Below are 17407 nucleotides of genomic sequence, written 5' to 3'. Positions count from 1 at the left end.
GAGTAAGGGTCGATCCCACGGAGATTGTTGGTATGAAGCAAGCTATGGTCATCTTGTAAATCCCAGTCAGGCGGATTCAAATGGTTATGGAGGATTGATAATTAAAAGATGAATAAAACATAAAATAAAGATAGAGATACTTATGTAATTCATTGTGAGAATTTCAGATAAGCGTATGGAGATGCTTTGTCCCTTCCGTCTCTCTGCTTTCCTACTGTCTTCATCCAATCCTTATTACTCCTTTCCATGGCAAGCTGTATGTTGGGCATCACCGTTGTCAATGGCTACAGTCCCGTCCTCTCAGTGAAAATGTTCAACGCGCTCTGTCACAGCACGGCTAATCATCTGTCGGCTCTCAATCAGGTTGGAATAGAATCCAGTGATTCTTTTGCGTCTGTTACTAACGCCCAGCCTTCAGGAGTTTGAAGCTCGTCACAGTCATTCAATCCTCATAATACTCGAGGTACAGCAGAGCTCCACACCTTAATCTATGGTGTGTAGAAACTCCACCGTTGAAAATACATAAGTGATAATGGTGATCATTGGCTTCGGCCCCAGAGAGGGAACCAGAAGAACCAAGATGAAAATACAATAGCAAAAGGTCCTATTTATAGATAACTAGTAGCTTAGAGTTTACAAAAATGAGTAAATGACGTAAAAATCCACTTCCGGGCCCACTTGGTGTGTGTTTGGGCTGAGCATTGAAGCTTCTATATGTAGAGACTTTTCTTGGAGTTAAACGCCAGCTTTTGTGCCAGTTTGGGCGTTTAACTCCCATTTTTGTGCCAGTTCTGGCGTTTAACGCCGGGCAGTCTTGAGCTGATTTGGAACGCCAGTTTGGGCCATCAAATCTCGGGCAAAGTATAGACTATTATATATTTCTGGAAAGCCCAGAATGTCTACTTTTCAACGCAATTGAGAGCGCGCCAATTGAGTTTCTGTAGCTCCAGAAAATCCACTTTGAGTGCAGGGAGGTCAGAATCCAATAGCATCTGCAGTCCTTTTCAGCCTCTGAATCAGATTTTTGCTCAAGTCCCTCAATTTCAGCCAGAAAATACCTGAAATCACAGAAAAATACACAAACTCATAGTAAAGCCCAGACAAGTGAATTTTAAATAAAAACTAATAAAAATATAATAAAAACTAACTAAAACATACTAAAAACATACTAAAAACAATGCCAAAAAGTGTATAAATTATTCGCTCATCACCAGCCTTCCCAAATAGCATGTGAATTCGAAAATAGGGAAAAGGACCTGATCCCAAGATCAAGAATGATCAAAACTATGAGTACAATAGTAAAAAGTTCTATTTATACTAAACTAGTTACTAGGGTTTACAGAAATAAGTCTTAGTGCAGAAATCCACTTCCGGAGCCCACTTTGGTGTGTGCTTGGGTTGAGTTTGAGCTTTACACGTGCAGAGGCTTCTCTTGGGGTTAAATGCCAAGTTGTAACGTGTTTTTGGCGTTTAACTCTGGTTTGTGACGTATTTCTGGCCTTTTACTCCAGAATGCAGCATGGAACCGGTGTTGAACGCCAGTTTGCATCATCTAAACTCGAATAAAGTGTAGATTATTATATATTGCTGGAAAGCCCTGAATGTCTACTTTTCAACGCAATTGCGAGTGCGCCATTTGGAGTTATGTAGCTCCAAAAAATCTATTTTGAGTGCAAGGAGGTCAGAATCCAATAGTATCAGCAGTCCTTTTTCAGCCTAAATCAGATCTTTGCTCAGGTCCCTCAATTTCAGGCAGAAAATACCTGAAATCACAGAAAAACACACAAACTCATAGTAAAGTCCAGAAATGTGAATTTTGCATAAAAACTAATAAAAACATCCCTAAAAGTAGCTAGATCCTACTAAAAACTACCTAAAAATAATGTCAAAAAGCGTATAAATTATCCGCTCATCAAGTGACAAAGGGGACAATTACTTCCAATTCTTTTTTAATAAAGAGGTAGATGTCTTGCGTGTTGAACGTGGTTCTCCATGGCTATTCAAAGATTACGTGCTCCATGCCAAGAGATGGAAGGAAGATCAGAACGGTGATGAAGAGATTGTTTTCAATTTTCCAGTTTGGGTTCAATTTTGGGGTTTGCCAGAATTGTTTAAAACCCTCGAAGTTAGACGTAAATTGGGAAAGAGGCTGGGCACATTGTTGGAGGTAGGTAAATTTTAGATGAGAGGCAGAGAAACTAGGATTGTAAAGGCCAAGATCAATATTGAAACTACCAAGAAAGTGAGGGATCAGTTAATTGTTGCAGGACCTAATAAAAAGGAGGTAGAGGTGGCATTGCGCTATGAGAGACTTGAAAAGTTATGTACCTACTGCGCAAAATTGGGGCACGAGGTGAAAAACTGCCATGATCTGCTGAAGTACACAAAGAGTGATAGGGTAAAAGAGGATGACATTGGCGAATGTGTTAAAGCCAGCCAAGTGGAAATACGAATTAACTCTGAAAGAGAAAGAACATTCAACAACTCAGCCCAGAATCAGAATAAGGCTACTCAACGTAAGAAAAAGCCGGTCTTAAACTGCTTATTGGAGGAATTTGCAGGGATGTCAATGCAAGAGGAGGAACAAAGTTTGAAACCACAAAACGCTGGCAACAAGACAGCACCTGAGTCACCTCAATCATCCAACTCTAGAACAGAATGCATGGAGGTTACCATAGCTGGTCAGTTCAATGCCAAGGAGGATGAAGGACAACCTATGCAATTCACTGTTGGGCAATGTCTCACAACAGAGGAAGGCAGGAAGTGGAAAAATTAGCAAGACAAGGTGCTGGAGGGTTGGATACTAAAGCTGGATCCAAAAAAAGGTTGATGAGTGGTATAGTTGAAGGATCTACAAAGAAAGCAAGAACAGAGGATGAAAATGCAGTTGAACAGGGGGTGGAGGGTGCCAGCCTACAAATGGCACCCAAGGCGCCATGAGAACTATAGTTTGGAATTATCGGGGTTTGGGAAGACCCCTGACAATTCACACCCTAAAAGGGATATGTAAATCCCACTCCCCCGAGATTGTGTTCATAAGTGAAATAAAGAACCAATCTCGACAGGTGGAAGCAAAACTCCGGACATGCACCTATGAAAACTGGCATATTTTTAACCCGTCAGGAATGGCAGGAGGACTTGCGCTAGCTTGGAAGGATAGCATCAATGTTCAAATTATAAACAGCGGGGAATTCTTTATAGCAGCTGAAGTTAAGGAGTTCAAAAACAATGGGGTATGGACGTTCATTGGTATCCATTTGAGCTGTTCGGAACAAATTCGAGCCTTACAGTTTGAGGAGCTTACAACAATGAGTCAACAACTAGAAGGAAAAGTGGTAATAGTGGGAGATTTTAATGCTATAATAAGTCAAGCGGAAAAGGAGGGTGGAGGCCAAAAATCAGCAACTACCATTGCAACATTCATTAATTTTATTGATAGCAACGAATTAGTGGATATTGGAATGGTGGGGCGGCCTTTCACGTGGACAAATCGAAGACAAGGAGAGAATTTGGTGAAGGAGAGGCTTGACCGCTATTTAGTAGGGATGGGATGGAAGCTGAAGTTTCCGAATGCAGTGGTGCACAGGCTCACAGAATCAGGCTCGGATCTTGCTCCTATCTTGATGGAAACTGAACCTCAATCCTGGCATAGTAAAAGGCGTTTTAAATACCAGGAACGTTAGTGTGGAGAAGATGATGTCAAAAGAATTGTCAGCGAAGTGTGGAAAATGGAAGTAGTAAGCTCCGGTATGTTCTTCTTGGCCCAAAAGTTGAAAGAATGTAGACATAGATTAGTTCAATGGCAGATAACTCACAAAGAAAACTCTCAGAAAGAAATTAAGGACCTTCAAGCTAGCCTAGAGGAGTTGCGGATGGCTGGAATCAATGGGGGAGAGGAGATTACCAGATTGGAAGAGAAGTTAGAGCTAGCATATATGAAAGAAGAGAGCTATTAGAGAGAAAAATCTAGAGTCAAATGGCTAAGAGAAGGAGATCAGAACACCAGATTCTTTCACCAGAAATTTCAATCAAGGGTGCGAAAGAACAGAATTTGGAGATTAGTTAGGAAGAACAATGAGATTGCATCGAAACCGGAGGATATTGCAAAGGTAGTTGAAAACTACTTCTGTGATATTTTTACTTCTTCTTGTTCGGTTGATCCGAATCCATATTTGGAGGATTTGGAGCCTAAGGTTACAGCTTCCATGAACCGTAGGCTCCAAAGGCCGGTAACTATGGACGAGGTCAAAAGAGCTACGTTCAGTGTTCATGCTCAGAGTGCTCCTGGTGATGACGGGTTTACAGCTAAGTTTTTTCACTTTTTCTGGGATATAGTTGGAGGTGACGTTTTTAAGGCTGTGCGAAGTTTCTTTCACAGTGGCAGAATTCTAAAAAGCTTCAACCATACTCAAATTTGTTTGATTCCAAAGGTGCCAGATGCCAGTGACATGACTCAGGTACGACCGATTAGTTTGTCCTCAGTTATGTATAAAATTATTTTTAAAGTTATGGTGCACCTACTACAAGGTATTATGAATAAAATCATAAGCCCAAATCAAAGTGCTTTTCTCAAAGGTAGACTCATCTCAGATAATATTCTAATTTCCCACGAATGTATGCACTATTTGAAAAATAAGAGAACTGGAGCAGATCATGAGATGGCTATTAAACTAGATATAAGCAAGGCTTATGATAGGGTTGAATGGCACTTCTTATGGTACATCATGGAAAAGTTGGGCTTTGATGCTAAATGGATTAACGGGACTAAGGAATTGGTAACGACTGTTTCTTACACTGTTGTTGTGGAAGGGCAACCTTTTGGCTACTCTAGGCCAAATAGGGGCATCCGACAGGGTGACCCCCTATCTCCATATCTATTTCTTTTTTGTGCGGAAGAGCCTTCTTCTTGCTACACAAGGCAGAGCAAAACAGATTAATTCAAGGAGTTCAAGTTAATCGGAGATGCCAAACAGCTAATCACCTTTTGTTTGCTGATGATTCAATCCTTTTTTGCAAGGGCTCGCCTAATACAAGCCAAAACATTTTGGACTTGCTAGAGATCTACGAGGGCTTCAGTGGGCAAAAAGTCAATTTGAACAAGTCGGCCATCTTTTTCGGTCACAACACACCTCAGAACACAAGACTAGCAATTGCGCAGACACTAAATATTGAACATATCGGAGCCCAAGACAAATACTTGGGGCTACCCTCCATAGTTTAAAAAATCAAAGAAAGTAACCTTTGGAGCTATCAAGGATAAAGTTCAGAAGAGGATTATGGGTTGGAAAAGAAGTTTATTATCCTCAGGTGGCAGGCATACGCTATTGAGAGTGGTGGGGGAAGCGATTCCTATTTACACACTCTCTTGTTTCAAGCTCCCGGACACGCTGTTAACTGAGATTCATAGCATGCTCTCGCAATTTTGGTGGGGTCAAAAAGGCGCAGAACAAAGAATGGTTTGGATTAAATGGGACACAATGACGAGACCAAAGAAAGATGGAGGGTTGGGGATCAAAGATCTAAGGGCACAAAATTTGGCCTTATTGGGCAAACAATATTGGTGTCTAATGAAATACCTTAACTCTACACTATCAAGAATGTTCAAAGCTAAATATTTCAGATATACAGATTTCTTACATGCAGAGATAGGAAGCATATCGTCATGGGGCTGGAGAAGTGTCCTTGAAGGCCGCAAGATTATTGAGAAAGGCTTGTTATGGAAAATAGGCTTTGGTGCTAATGTCCGCATCTTCCATGATCCCTGGCTCCCACCACCATTGCCCTTTAATGTCCCTCAAGCTGTAGTGACAATCCCACCGAATCTATAAATGTATTATGTTAGTGCGCTACTAAATCCTGATAGAAGCTGGAACAAAAACCTGATTGAGTCAATTTTTCCAGTTGATATATGCAATAAAATTTTTTCCATCAAACCAACAGAGGAGGAGGATGAAGTTAATTAGTGCTGGACAAAATCTGGTATATACGAAGTTGGGTCAGGATACAAAGTTGCTTATGGGTTCTTTCATTCTCCTACTTCATTGATGCCTCAGAACATACAGAACAACAGAGTATGGATTGGCATTTGGGAATTAAAATTACCTCATAAAATTAATATCTTTTTATGGAAGAGTCTTCATGAAAAGCTTCCGATTTTGCAACAAATTCATAGCCGGTTTGCATCCACCCTTGCCACTTGCCCAAGATGCATGCTGAAAAATGAATCAATTTCTCATGCCTTGTTCCAATGCCCTCTGTCTTCAATAATTTGGAGTCTAAGCTTAATAACCCCTGACTTATGGCAGAGAGAAGAGGAGACCTTCATCAATTGGTGGCAACGAGCATTATCTTGGACAACGGCTCAAATCGAAGGTAGACAAAAGATCCTCTTCATCGCAGCGGTGTGTTGGAGTATTTGGAAAGCGAGGAATAGGTATGTCTTAGAGAAATTAATAAGCCCAGCGCCAAAGATAGTGCAAGAAGCCAGCAGTCTAGTGCGTGAACTCAATAGCCATACTTGATGAATGCTAACAATTTCTCTTTATTCTTACTTTACTCTTTCTTAAGCTATTTGTTTTTCAATCACATTTGGTGATAATTAGGAATACCCAACTTCTTTTTACTTCCTTATGGAAACATTATTATTTTATAATAATAAAATAATATCTATCTTTTGAGGGAAAAAAATGCCTTGATCAATTTTTTTTTGGACTATTTAATTACTTAATTAGTGCGCAAAAAAGGTATCCTAATAAGATCTTTGATGGACCCAAAATTCCTCTTTCATTTTCCGAAGAGAAACCAGACAGTGGTTTCTTAAGGATAACCCTTGAGATTTCTTGTAACCCAAGGAAGACCAATGTCTACCTCAAATATGTACACTACATAGATTGTTATTACATTCATTTTGTTCCTACTAAAGAATCTTTCATACAACAAAACAAAAAGAATTATACCTTGTTCTTCTCAGACTTGAAGACGTTTCGAGGCTTCAAGCCGTTGGGACGCCTGGAAACGGGCGGTAAAGCCAACTGTCGTGTGTCTTATCGACCTCTGCCGGACAATATTAACATATTCGGGGTCAGTTGCTTGGCCATCACTCCTTATCCACTGTATCATCTGATGGAACATAGGGAAGAACCGCATTTGGATCGACGCGTAGACGAAATAAGGAAGGAGCGAAGCGAGGAGAACAAGAAGAGTGATGAGCCAGTAAGATGGTGCTGGAGCACAAGCCTCAACAAAGACCTTATATGCAGTGGTTGAAAGAGTAGGATCCATGGCACCATATGCTAAGAGGAATAAATACCACAAAAGAATGCCACCCCAAATGAAAATGTGTTGAATGTAGGTGAAGTAATTTATGGATAATGCCATTTGGCAATTAACAACCCAAACTACACAAGTGTACATTGTGGCTCCAAGTTCTTCGAGCCCGGCAACTTCACCACCTTTTCGGAATGCCTGATACTCGATTGCCTTGACGCAAAAGAAGAATATCAGGGTAGCGTTTAGGACTCCGTTGAAGGCCCAGCCGAGGATTCGTTTCCAGCTAAACAGGACGTTTTGTACACCTTCTTGATATAGCAGTGGGAACTGGAAAAATGAGAGCAAAATGATGTCATGAGAAGCAAGCAAAGCAGAGTAATTTAACCTTTTAATCAAACAGTTTCATGACAATCACTATGGTTGCATTTGTTTACAGATACAAGAACTGACATTATATTTTTCATCATATTTTCTTTCCTAAATTTTGTGTGAGGAAGAAAATCAGGTAAATTGAACCTTTTATAATTTGTTCTATCTTACATTAAACAAAATACAAAAATATTAATTTTTGTGTCTCTCTCCTTTGTGTCATGTTCTCACTGTCCTATCTTGTTCTGTTTTCAAAAGCAAACGCAGCTTCTAGTTTAAAAGTTTGTAACCAAGCTTCTATAATAGAAAAATTTCCAAACAGATTCTTATAGTTTTAACATTTCGAATCAAGTTCCTACCCCAAGTACTTCTAGTTGAAAATTGTTTTAACTTGATTTAAAATGTTTGAACTTTGGAGACTTGATTGAAATTTTCTTTACCATACTAGGAATATGATTACTACTTTTTTAAATTATAGGACCTAATCGAAAATTGAATGCTATAAGAGCCCCTTCAAAGTAATTAAACCTAATCAAAACAGATAGATACCTTGAGGCATAATTTGGCAGAGACATCTTGATCAAATACTCCCAAGGCAATAACAGGAAGAGAAGTGAAGAACACATTATATAATGACAGGAACCAATCATTGTATGCAGCTTCGCCCGAGAACGAGGCGTAGATCTCATAGAAGAAAAGAGTGAGGCCAAAGGCAATGTTCTTGTAAAAAAAGTAGCAGATCTGTCAAATAATAATAAAAGATGTCAAGAACCAATTATAGTTTTCTTAATTGTAGTAGCTTAGTAGCAGTAACCAAAGAAGCAGAATAACAGGTTTCAACTTCAATAATTCTTGCAATATAGACCCTATAGTTTAAAGCATGAATATAAATAGAGAAGCATAAGCTTTAGATGTGTGACTTTTAAAGATAACATTGCTACCATTGATGAGATTCTTCTGTAACACCAATGTCCATGCACTAGAAGTAAGCGCTCTAGAAACCGGAACTGTGCAATCGCAATATCACTTGACATAACTGCCTGAAGATTTTGGTGTGGAAAAAGAAAAGTAAGAAGTCAAGATACAAAATAGTCATGACAATAAGAAGAACAATTTAAGGTTGTGTAGGAAAAAAGAAACGTTGCTGTTTTACCTGCATTCCTTCGACACCACTGATACCGATCCCAATATCTGCTTCTTGGAGCATTCCAACATCATTTGCCCCATCACCAATTGCTAGAGTTGTACTACCAGTTTTAGTCTTAACTAGTCTAGTTACCTGAAATTTTACAATAATATGACTTCACAAACTGAATTGTATCTAGATACATTATTGTTTCATGAATGTATCGAATTTTTCCAATTGACAGATTTAAATAAGAGCAAAACACTCTTGTGATTCAAGTAACAAGAAAAACTTACAAGTGCTTTCTGTTTAGGAGATGACCGGCAGCATATAACCGATGCACAGCCGATGGCGAGTTCCAGAAACAAGTCCATAACATCATCATCTAGCGCGTGTGTGAGTGACTTCCCGTCGATGATCAGAGCAATGGCCTCGGAGTTTTCATTAGATGAAGAAAGTAATGCCTCTCCTTCCCTTAATTGTCGAAGAACGATTTCCTTGATTGCCTGAAGAATCAGTAATATTAAGCTTCATTCAGTCAAATGACCATACATCTTATATAGTATTATTATCCAAAGTTCAATGTGTAAAATACCACAATATTACATGGTGTTATGCTATATCAACACTTGAAATGAAAATCTTTTCAAGCATGTTTTTGAAGCTGAAATGCATGATATAGAATTGCATGTTCTGTTTTTAAGTTAAGGCTTTTCCATTTTTCTGTTATCATCTAAAGGATATACAAATATATTTCCATTAATGCTAGTAAGGACAAACAGTTAGATAAGGTTTACCGTGTCCGCAGCGGATTTGTCCTCCGCTTTCTCCAACGATTTGGCCTCTGGAGTGTCCGAGCTAATTATGATTTGCTTCATTCCTTGTCTGAGTAAACTACAAGCATACCTGAAGAAGAGACATCATAGTATTATGACATAAGCAGAGGATTGTTTTAGGCCCTCAACAACCAACATAAAAGTTTGTCGAATCTTCATGACTATGAATATTACCCGATGTTGATTGCTGTCTCCATTTTGTCACCAGTTAAAACCCATAGCTTAATGCCTGCCTGTGCTAGCTTGTCAATGCATTCAGGAACCTAGATTTCACAAATAAGTTTATAAGAACACAAAATAAAGAACTGTAACTGTTACAAGTTCTTATCATAGAATAAGACATGACAAAATCATATAAATAATAGACACAGTAGCCCTGGTGATTGAGAAATAGTAGATTCTCATAAATAATCAAATTTTAATATTTTATAGATTTTAGTTGTTAGAACCACTTTTTTCTAGAAGCAACACACTGTTTCAATTTAGTGCTGAAAAATAAGTGTAGGCCCTTTCATCTAGTTTTAGAAAACAGTATTTGATTTGCATACCCCATTTTGAAGTTTGTCTTCAACTGCAGTGGCACCAAGAAGAATCAAATCCTTCTCAATCTTTTTGGATATTTCCTCTATTATCTGCTCTCGATCCGCACTCACCAAGTTCTTGGCTTCCATGAATTCTTTATTAAATTGATTGTATTCATCCTCATCCAGTTCACGATATGCAAGTATCAAGGTCCTCAAACCAGCATCAGCATATTCATTAATGTGCTGCTTAGTCTTCTCTTCAAACTCCCTTCCATTCTTTGCAAGTCGTTCGAACATGACACTGATCACAAAAGCCACAAAGAAAATCAGATTCATATTTTGAATTAACATCTTCAAACCAAATGGAAATGATAGTTTCTAAAGCAATGAACAAGATTTCGAACCTGTCAGCGCCTTTGCTAAGTAGTAGTAGTTTACCCTCCTCATCTCTCACTATGACTGACATCCTCTTTCTTGCACTACTAAACTCTAATATATTCAAAAGTTGGTAGTTCCTGTCACAGGTGAAAAGACAAAACTCATATTTCAAGTTTCAGAAACATGTAAGAAAGAAAAATCAGACTTTCACATACAAGTTCAAGAACATTACCTTTCAGTAATCTTGCCTGATACGGAATTGAGCTCGTGCAGCATAATACTTGACTGTGTCCTTTCATAAAACTCAAATCCAAGTTCTCTAGCAGCTATAACAAAAGCTGCCTCATCCGGTGACTCGGCTTCATACGAAACTTTACCGGTTTCTTCATCAACTTCAGGTATTGCAGTATGGCATACAGCCAACAAGCGCAGGAATTTCTGTATTACATAGGCATGAGGTTCTTTATACCAATTTCCATTCATGATCCTTTCATCCATAAAGTTGAAACCTTTAATTGATGATTTTGCTTCAGAATTTGCAACATTGTCATCTTCAGTCAACTCTAGACCTTTTCTCCTAGCCATAGCTCTCTCCACTTCAGTAACACCCTGTCCATAGGCGACCCCGGCAATAGAACACTTGATAAACTCCATAGAATTGCAGGTCAAAGTTCCTGTTTTATCCGAAAGTATCGTATCGACTTGGCCTAGTTCTTCATTCAAATTTGAGGTTCGAGCATGTGCTGGCTGGTCAGTTTCCTCATAATACATGTTCAAGTCCTGGTTGATGAAAATGCTTTGAAGAACTTTGACAATTTCAATGGAGACATACAAAGAAATTGGAATCAAGTAACTATAAAGCATTAGTGCAGTCAAGAAATGCAGAGTTGCTGCAATTGGTGCTTTCTTTGGATCATAGTAGATCGTAGTATCATCGGGTCTAAGGTACCATCTCTTCATTCTTCCATTTTCTAAGTCTTCCCTTGTTGCAATCCCAAAGAAAATTGAGCCAATAAACGAAATCAAAAACAAGATAAGGAACAAGAAGTAGATTATCTTATCCATTCTTCTCTCAACATTGCTTCTCTTGGAAGGAGGATCTGTCGAATTCTGCATAACTTTTGTATCATGACCTGTGAAAATAACCACACCATAGATAAAATCTGTGTTCCTGAGCTTCGAGTCCCGAAGCAGTAGCTGCTGAGGTGAAAGAGGATACTGTTGATCATCAAGCTCCAGGCTTCCAACAAAAGAGTACAAATTCGCATTCGGGTCTTCACATTTGATGGTAGCACTGAAATTTTGGAAGTTTGAGTCTTCTTGCAACTTTGAAGTTTCTTCCAGTGCTTGTTTCAGTTTAAGATTTGTTTCTCCATCAAGATTCATGGTCTCAACATAACAAATCGCTTCGTCATAGCTCGATGAAAGTAAGATGAGATCAGCAGGGAAAAATTCATCTTTTTCCACTTTTACTATGTCTCCAACTCTCAAATCCCTCCATTTGGAATGATCAAAATCACCTTCTCCATGGTGAACTTTAACTCTTCTGTTGTTCATCTCAACATCCTGATGCAATTACAGGACTAATAATCAACAGTAGCAGACAAAAAGCATCCAAATAAGGATTCTGAGAATCTCTTTTAAGATTCATTTCTGTTTCTACATCTTGCATCACTCACTCAATTCATGAATTAAGTCACGCCACATAAAATACAAAAACACTGAGATAATCAAAACATTTTTCCTGTACCCCATTCCTTCCCCTAACAAGTTTGCATCTCTCCAATCATGTATGTATTTCTATCCTAAGACAGTCTCCGAATTCGACATTACTAATTAAATTACAAAACAGTTAAAAAATTATGAGCACAAAAGTATCTATACTTCAAAACTCTCTCAAGAACATATTCAATTTGCATCATAGAAACCAGAGAAACTAAAATCTTTACCTGCTTGAACCTCCTCCAATCCTCAACAGCCTCTTTCCCCATTGTAGCAGAAACCACAACCACAAGAGGAACAACATTGCTAACAGCCGAATAAGGCGAAACAGGGAAGAAAGACAATATAGCACAAACAAGGAAGTAGAAATTGGCCACCCTTCTAAACTGTTCAAACAATGATTTGGGTAGAAAAGTTGCAAGTGTGTACTTAGTTGTGCTGACATAATTATCACCATAGTTGAGTTCTAAATTACCACTTCCCTCAGCACCATTGCAATATACTATTCTTGAGAATCCAGGGCCTCGCCTCATTATCTTTGAAGAGGTAAAACAAACCACCAAAAAGAGAAAGAAAAGAAGTTGAAGTTCAAAACTTGGAAGGTAATTCAGGTTTGTTTGGCTATAATCTAGTAAAAAGTGAAGATCTTTGATAAAATAAAACAAAAACCAGATTTGTAAAGACTTAAGTACTAAACTAAACTACAACCAATGGAATGGAACCAAGTAATTTAAGAAAAGAAGATATTTTTATTATAAAAATTAACTTCTTTTCTTATGACAAAAGTGCACCTGTCCATTAAGGATAGACTCTAACCCAAAAAAAAAAAGGAAATGAAATCATGTGAAGAAATTAAATATGGGAACAGAGCATATATTCTTCTTGGTCACTGATTAGTGTTCCTTTTGTTTTGTTTTGGGCACAGATGGAAACTTGAAAAGGAGGAGAATTTTTCAGCAGAGAAAGAGCAGAAGCATGGTTTGGTGTATGATGATTTGTATTTGTTTGGTGATTATTGGTATTGAGTTGGAAGCTGAAGATGTTGACTGTAATGTCAGTTTGACTCTTAGCTGAGATGAGAAGAAGGGAGAGAAACACTTCTCAGTTCTTAGTTCAAAGTCTTCCCTTATAAACAGCTTCAATTCTACTACTTCAATAAAACATAAAATTCATAAATATCATTTTTTTATTTGTCTTACCTATATTTATTATTTTAATAGTTTTTTTTAGATAAACCACCCATTTAAAATGATAGAGTTTTAGAATTATCCGTTTTTTTCTAAATTGACTTTGGTTATAATTATATCTTTCCCAAATTTTTTTTAGTCAAGTATCTAATTTGATGCCAACTACAATAAAATCCACCACTTTATTACCTAGATTCTAGTATCTAGCACTAAATAAACAAAATACACGGTAATCTTATAAAAGGTCCCAAAAAATATATATGATTTTTTGTCTTTAAAGAAATGTATTTATATTTCTATAAAAAAATAGATATCTTAATTACATTACATAGATACTAAAAGGCTGATTTTTTTTTGTGTGAAAAAAATTTTGGTGTTTTTTTTTGGGAAATGAGATTATTTGGTGTAATTATAGATGGGTGGATTTTGTAGAAGAGAAGTTAACACGTGGGGGCCGTGTTGCAACACGTGGAGGGCGTGTTGGACACATGGCAGCATTCTGACCAATACGTGGGGGGCGTGTTGGACACGTGGTAACATATTGGCCAACACGTGAGGGCGTGTTGAATGATTTTCACAATACTGTAATACACTTTAAATATCAATATTCAACCAAAACACCATCTCTCTTTTCATATTAAAAATAATTTTTGATACTAAAAATCAACTCTCAAGAAGTCCTCCACTTTATGAAGAAGACTAAATCAAAGAAAGGCACACTGGCCTTTAAGATTGATCTGGAGAAAGCTTATGACAGAGTTGACTGGAGGTTTTTAGCTCATACCCTTAAGAGCTTTGGTTTTCCTATTCCTACACTTAATCTGATTATGAATTGTGTCACTGCTTATTCTTTATCTATTCTTTGGAATGGGAGTCGTCTGAATGGCTTTACTCCTAGCCAAGGTCTTAGACAAGGAGACCCTATGTCACCCTATCTTTTTATGTTGTGTATGGAGCGATTGGCATGCTTTATTAGTCATCAGGTTGATTTGGGCTTGTAGGAGCCGGTTGCTATTTCTAGAGGGAGACCAAGAATATCCCACTTAATATTTGCGGATGACTTGCTTCTATTCTGTAAAGCTACAAAGAGACAAGTGCAAAATGTGATATTGGTTTAGAGACTTTTTGCAAAGCATCTGGGATGAAGATTAATGTGGAGAAGTTTAAAGCACTTTACTCCAAGAATGTCTCTGCAACAAGGAAAGAGGTTTTCACTGGGGTATCCTCTATCATATTTGTCCAAGACTTGGGCAAGTATTTTGGAGTTACCCTTAGCCATTCTAGGGTGACTCGTTCAGCTTTCAATGGTGTCCTGGATAAGATTCGGAGTAGGCTAGCAAGCTGGAAATGGAGTTTACTCAATCGGGCTGGTAGACTCTGCTTGGTTAATTTTGTTGCCGCTGCTATACCCACGTACCTGATGCAGGTCTCTATTTTTTCCAAAGGAATCATTAGTAAATTGGAGTCTATGATGAGGAATTTTCTTTGGAAATGACAAGTTGATGGAAGAGGATTGAATCTTGTTAGTTGGAAGGTACTGGTTACTCCAAAAAAATATGGAGGTTTGGGGATTAGAGATCCTTATTGTGTAAATATTGCTCTTCTTAGAAAGCTAGTTTGGACTTTTTTCCAGCAGCCAAACAAGCTATGGGTCCAATTGTTGGATGCCAAGTACCGATCATCTCTATATGACTGTTTTAGTTATCCTAAGAACAAGGACTCTCCCATTTGGAGGTGTCTTTGCAAGGCTTGGGAAGTGTTGAAGGATGTGTTTGCTTGGTGTATTGGAGATTTGAACCAGAATCTTTAGTTTTCTAGCTGGAGGAGAGAAGGACGGTTATCTAATGAGATGGATTATGTTCATATTTCTGATTCGAATCTCCGGATACAGGATATTTGGTCAGTTGGTAGGTGGCATTTGGATACTCTTTATTCTCCTTTATCTCAAAATCTGAAAGGTAATATTCTCTCTTACAATCCAGATGAACAAGCAGGTTCGAAAGTGGGTTGGTATTGGAGTGGGTCTACTGCCAAAGTCTATAACTCACGCAATGGTTACTTGTGGTTGTGTAAGCAGCTATTTGGTTGGGAGGAGCGGGAGAATTGGCTTTGGCTTTGGCGTCAGCTTGTTCCGAAAAAGCATAAGTTTTTTGCTTGGTTGTGTCTTAATGAGGCTCTTCCTACTGCAAGTTTTCGCTTTAGAAGAGGGATGTCGTCATCGGATAGGTGTCCAAGATGTCTTTCTAGCCAGGAATCGGTTTTACATTGTATTCGGGATTGTCCAAAAACTCAGCTTGTCTGGTATAGGTTGGATATTTCTTGTCATCCTTTGGATTTGAAGAACTGGTTCTTGTATCATAGCAGAGAGCATCCGTTCAAGTTCTTTTCGGGACTTTGGTGGATATGGCGAGCAAGGAATAATGACATATTTAATCCCCATGAAACTTGGTCTCCGGAAAAAGTGATTTGTCTGGCATTAACTTCAGAAAAGGAGCTTAGGAATATTTTTGAATTACAACGTATGTCCCTTCTCTCTACTCTAAATGGTTTTTGGAATCCCCCATCCATTGGTACTTTTAAGATTAATTGTGATGCTAGTTATTTTGGTTCGGGTGATAGTGTTGGTTTTGCTTGTGTTATTAGAGATTGTAATGGGAGCTGGCAAATGGGGTGTTTGGGAATAATTGAGAGTAATAGTATTCTTCAAGGAGAATTGTTTGCTATTTGGAGAGGATATCTCTTAGCTTGGAATGTGGGTCAACGAGATGTTATTTGTGAGACGGATTGTGTGGAAGCATTTAATCTTGTTACTTAAGACGGTTTTGGGTTTATTGATCCATTGGTGCTCAAAATAAGAGATATCATGTATTGAAATTGGCGTGTTGACTTTCGTTTGATTATGAGAGATGCAAACACGGTGGCAGATACTCTGGCAAAGATGGCGATAAAGTTATAACTTTTGCATGTGGAACTTCTTTCACCTTGGAAGGAGTTTAAGAGTAATCTTAAACGGGACTGTCCCTCTATTTAAGCAGTTCCTTATTTTATTTGTTTTGTTTTTCTTTGTTTAATTTATTTCAGTCGCAAAAAAAATTAATTTCCACGTGTAACATAGCCGTTCAAGTTATTATTACTGCTGATTTTCCATTGTTGTTGACTGTTAATGGTTTAGGGTTTGGTAAAAAATAAATTCAAAATGAATTGTAATTTGTGAATATCTTTAAATCAAATTGTTGACTACTTGCCTTGTTGGCAACGGTTCAAGCAACAATTATAATCAACACAAGGAATGAAGATCCAGATTCTGAATTGAATAAGGACAAGAAATTTAGAGGGGAGTGGAAGAGATTTTTAATTTTTAATTTTTAATTTTTAATTTCCGTGATAATTTTGTGCCGTGCTTATTGGGGGAAAGAATGAATCAATGGAAGATGCTGATTTTATTTCAAAATGGAGTTTGGCAAGAAAAAAATGAAAAAAAGACACTAAAAAAATAAAAATAAAGATAATTGTTAGTTTTTTATTTTTTGTAGAAAGATAATGGTATTGGTTCTAATAACAAAAAAAAAATTATGAGACTTAAACTGTTTATCTAAATTAAGGACTAAAAGATATGCTACCTCATTTTAGTGACAAAACTCTCAAAAAATCTAGTTATCTAGTATTTAAAAAAAATAGACAAATTTTGTTGTGGCATTATAAGTGTGACCTTTAATTTTAACATAGTTGATCTACAATATATAAGCTCCTAGTCCAATAGTATATTTTATGAAAAGTTACTCCAATAAACAATCATTTAACAATATAATTTTAATTAAGTTGACACCAATATCATTTTATTCTCTCTCTACTCTATATATACTTTAAACAAGCCATTTTCATATTAATGTTACCTTTTAATATAACCTAATCTTGTGCATTTCTAAAAAGACTAAATTAATTTGTGGAGAATGATGCAACATTAATTCACATATTCCTTTTCTTTATTTGTAGTTT

The 17407-nt window shown here is 37.5% G+C and overlaps 2 protein-coding genes across 2 annotated transcripts; one reads left to right on the top strand and one right to left on the bottom strand.

The window, feature by feature from the left end:
* Positions 1 to 5276: 5276 nt before the first annotated feature.
* LOC107470859 (uncharacterized mitochondrial protein AtMg00310-like) lies at positions 5277 to 5828 on the top strand. The gene has a single exon (XM_016090281.1). The coding sequence runs from the start codon at positions 5277 to 5279 to the stop codon at positions 5826 to 5828; it is 552 nt and encodes a 183-aa protein (XP_015945767.1).
* Positions 5829 to 6864: 1036 nt separating this feature from the next.
* LOC107470858 (putative phospholipid-transporting ATPase 9) lies at positions 6865 to 12757 on the bottom strand. The gene is made up of 11 exons (XM_016090280.3): positions 12452 to 12757; positions 10735 to 12068; positions 10529 to 10639; positions 10149 to 10425; positions 9775 to 9863; positions 9562 to 9670; positions 9061 to 9270; positions 8792 to 8917; positions 8580 to 8678; positions 8188 to 8379; positions 6865 to 7596 (listed from the first exon to the last, which is right to left on the bottom strand). The coding sequence occupies exons 1-11, from the start codon at positions 12755 to 12757 to the stop codon at positions 6967 to 6969; spliced, it is 3483 nt and encodes a 1160-aa protein (XP_015945766.1). The 3' UTR covers positions 6865 to 6966.
* Positions 12758 to 17407: the final 4650 nt, after the last annotated feature.

Source organism: Arachis duranensis, chromosome 10, assembly GCF_000817695.3.
Source record: "Arachis duranensis cultivar V14167 chromosome 10, aradu.V14167.gnm2.J7QH, whole genome shotgun sequence".
NCBI classification, from domain to species: Eukaryota; Viridiplantae; Streptophyta; class Magnoliopsida; order Fabales; family Fabaceae; genus Arachis; species Arachis duranensis.
Note: the sequence above shows the minus strand (reverse complement) of the source record. Positions and strands in the feature narration are given on the sequence as shown.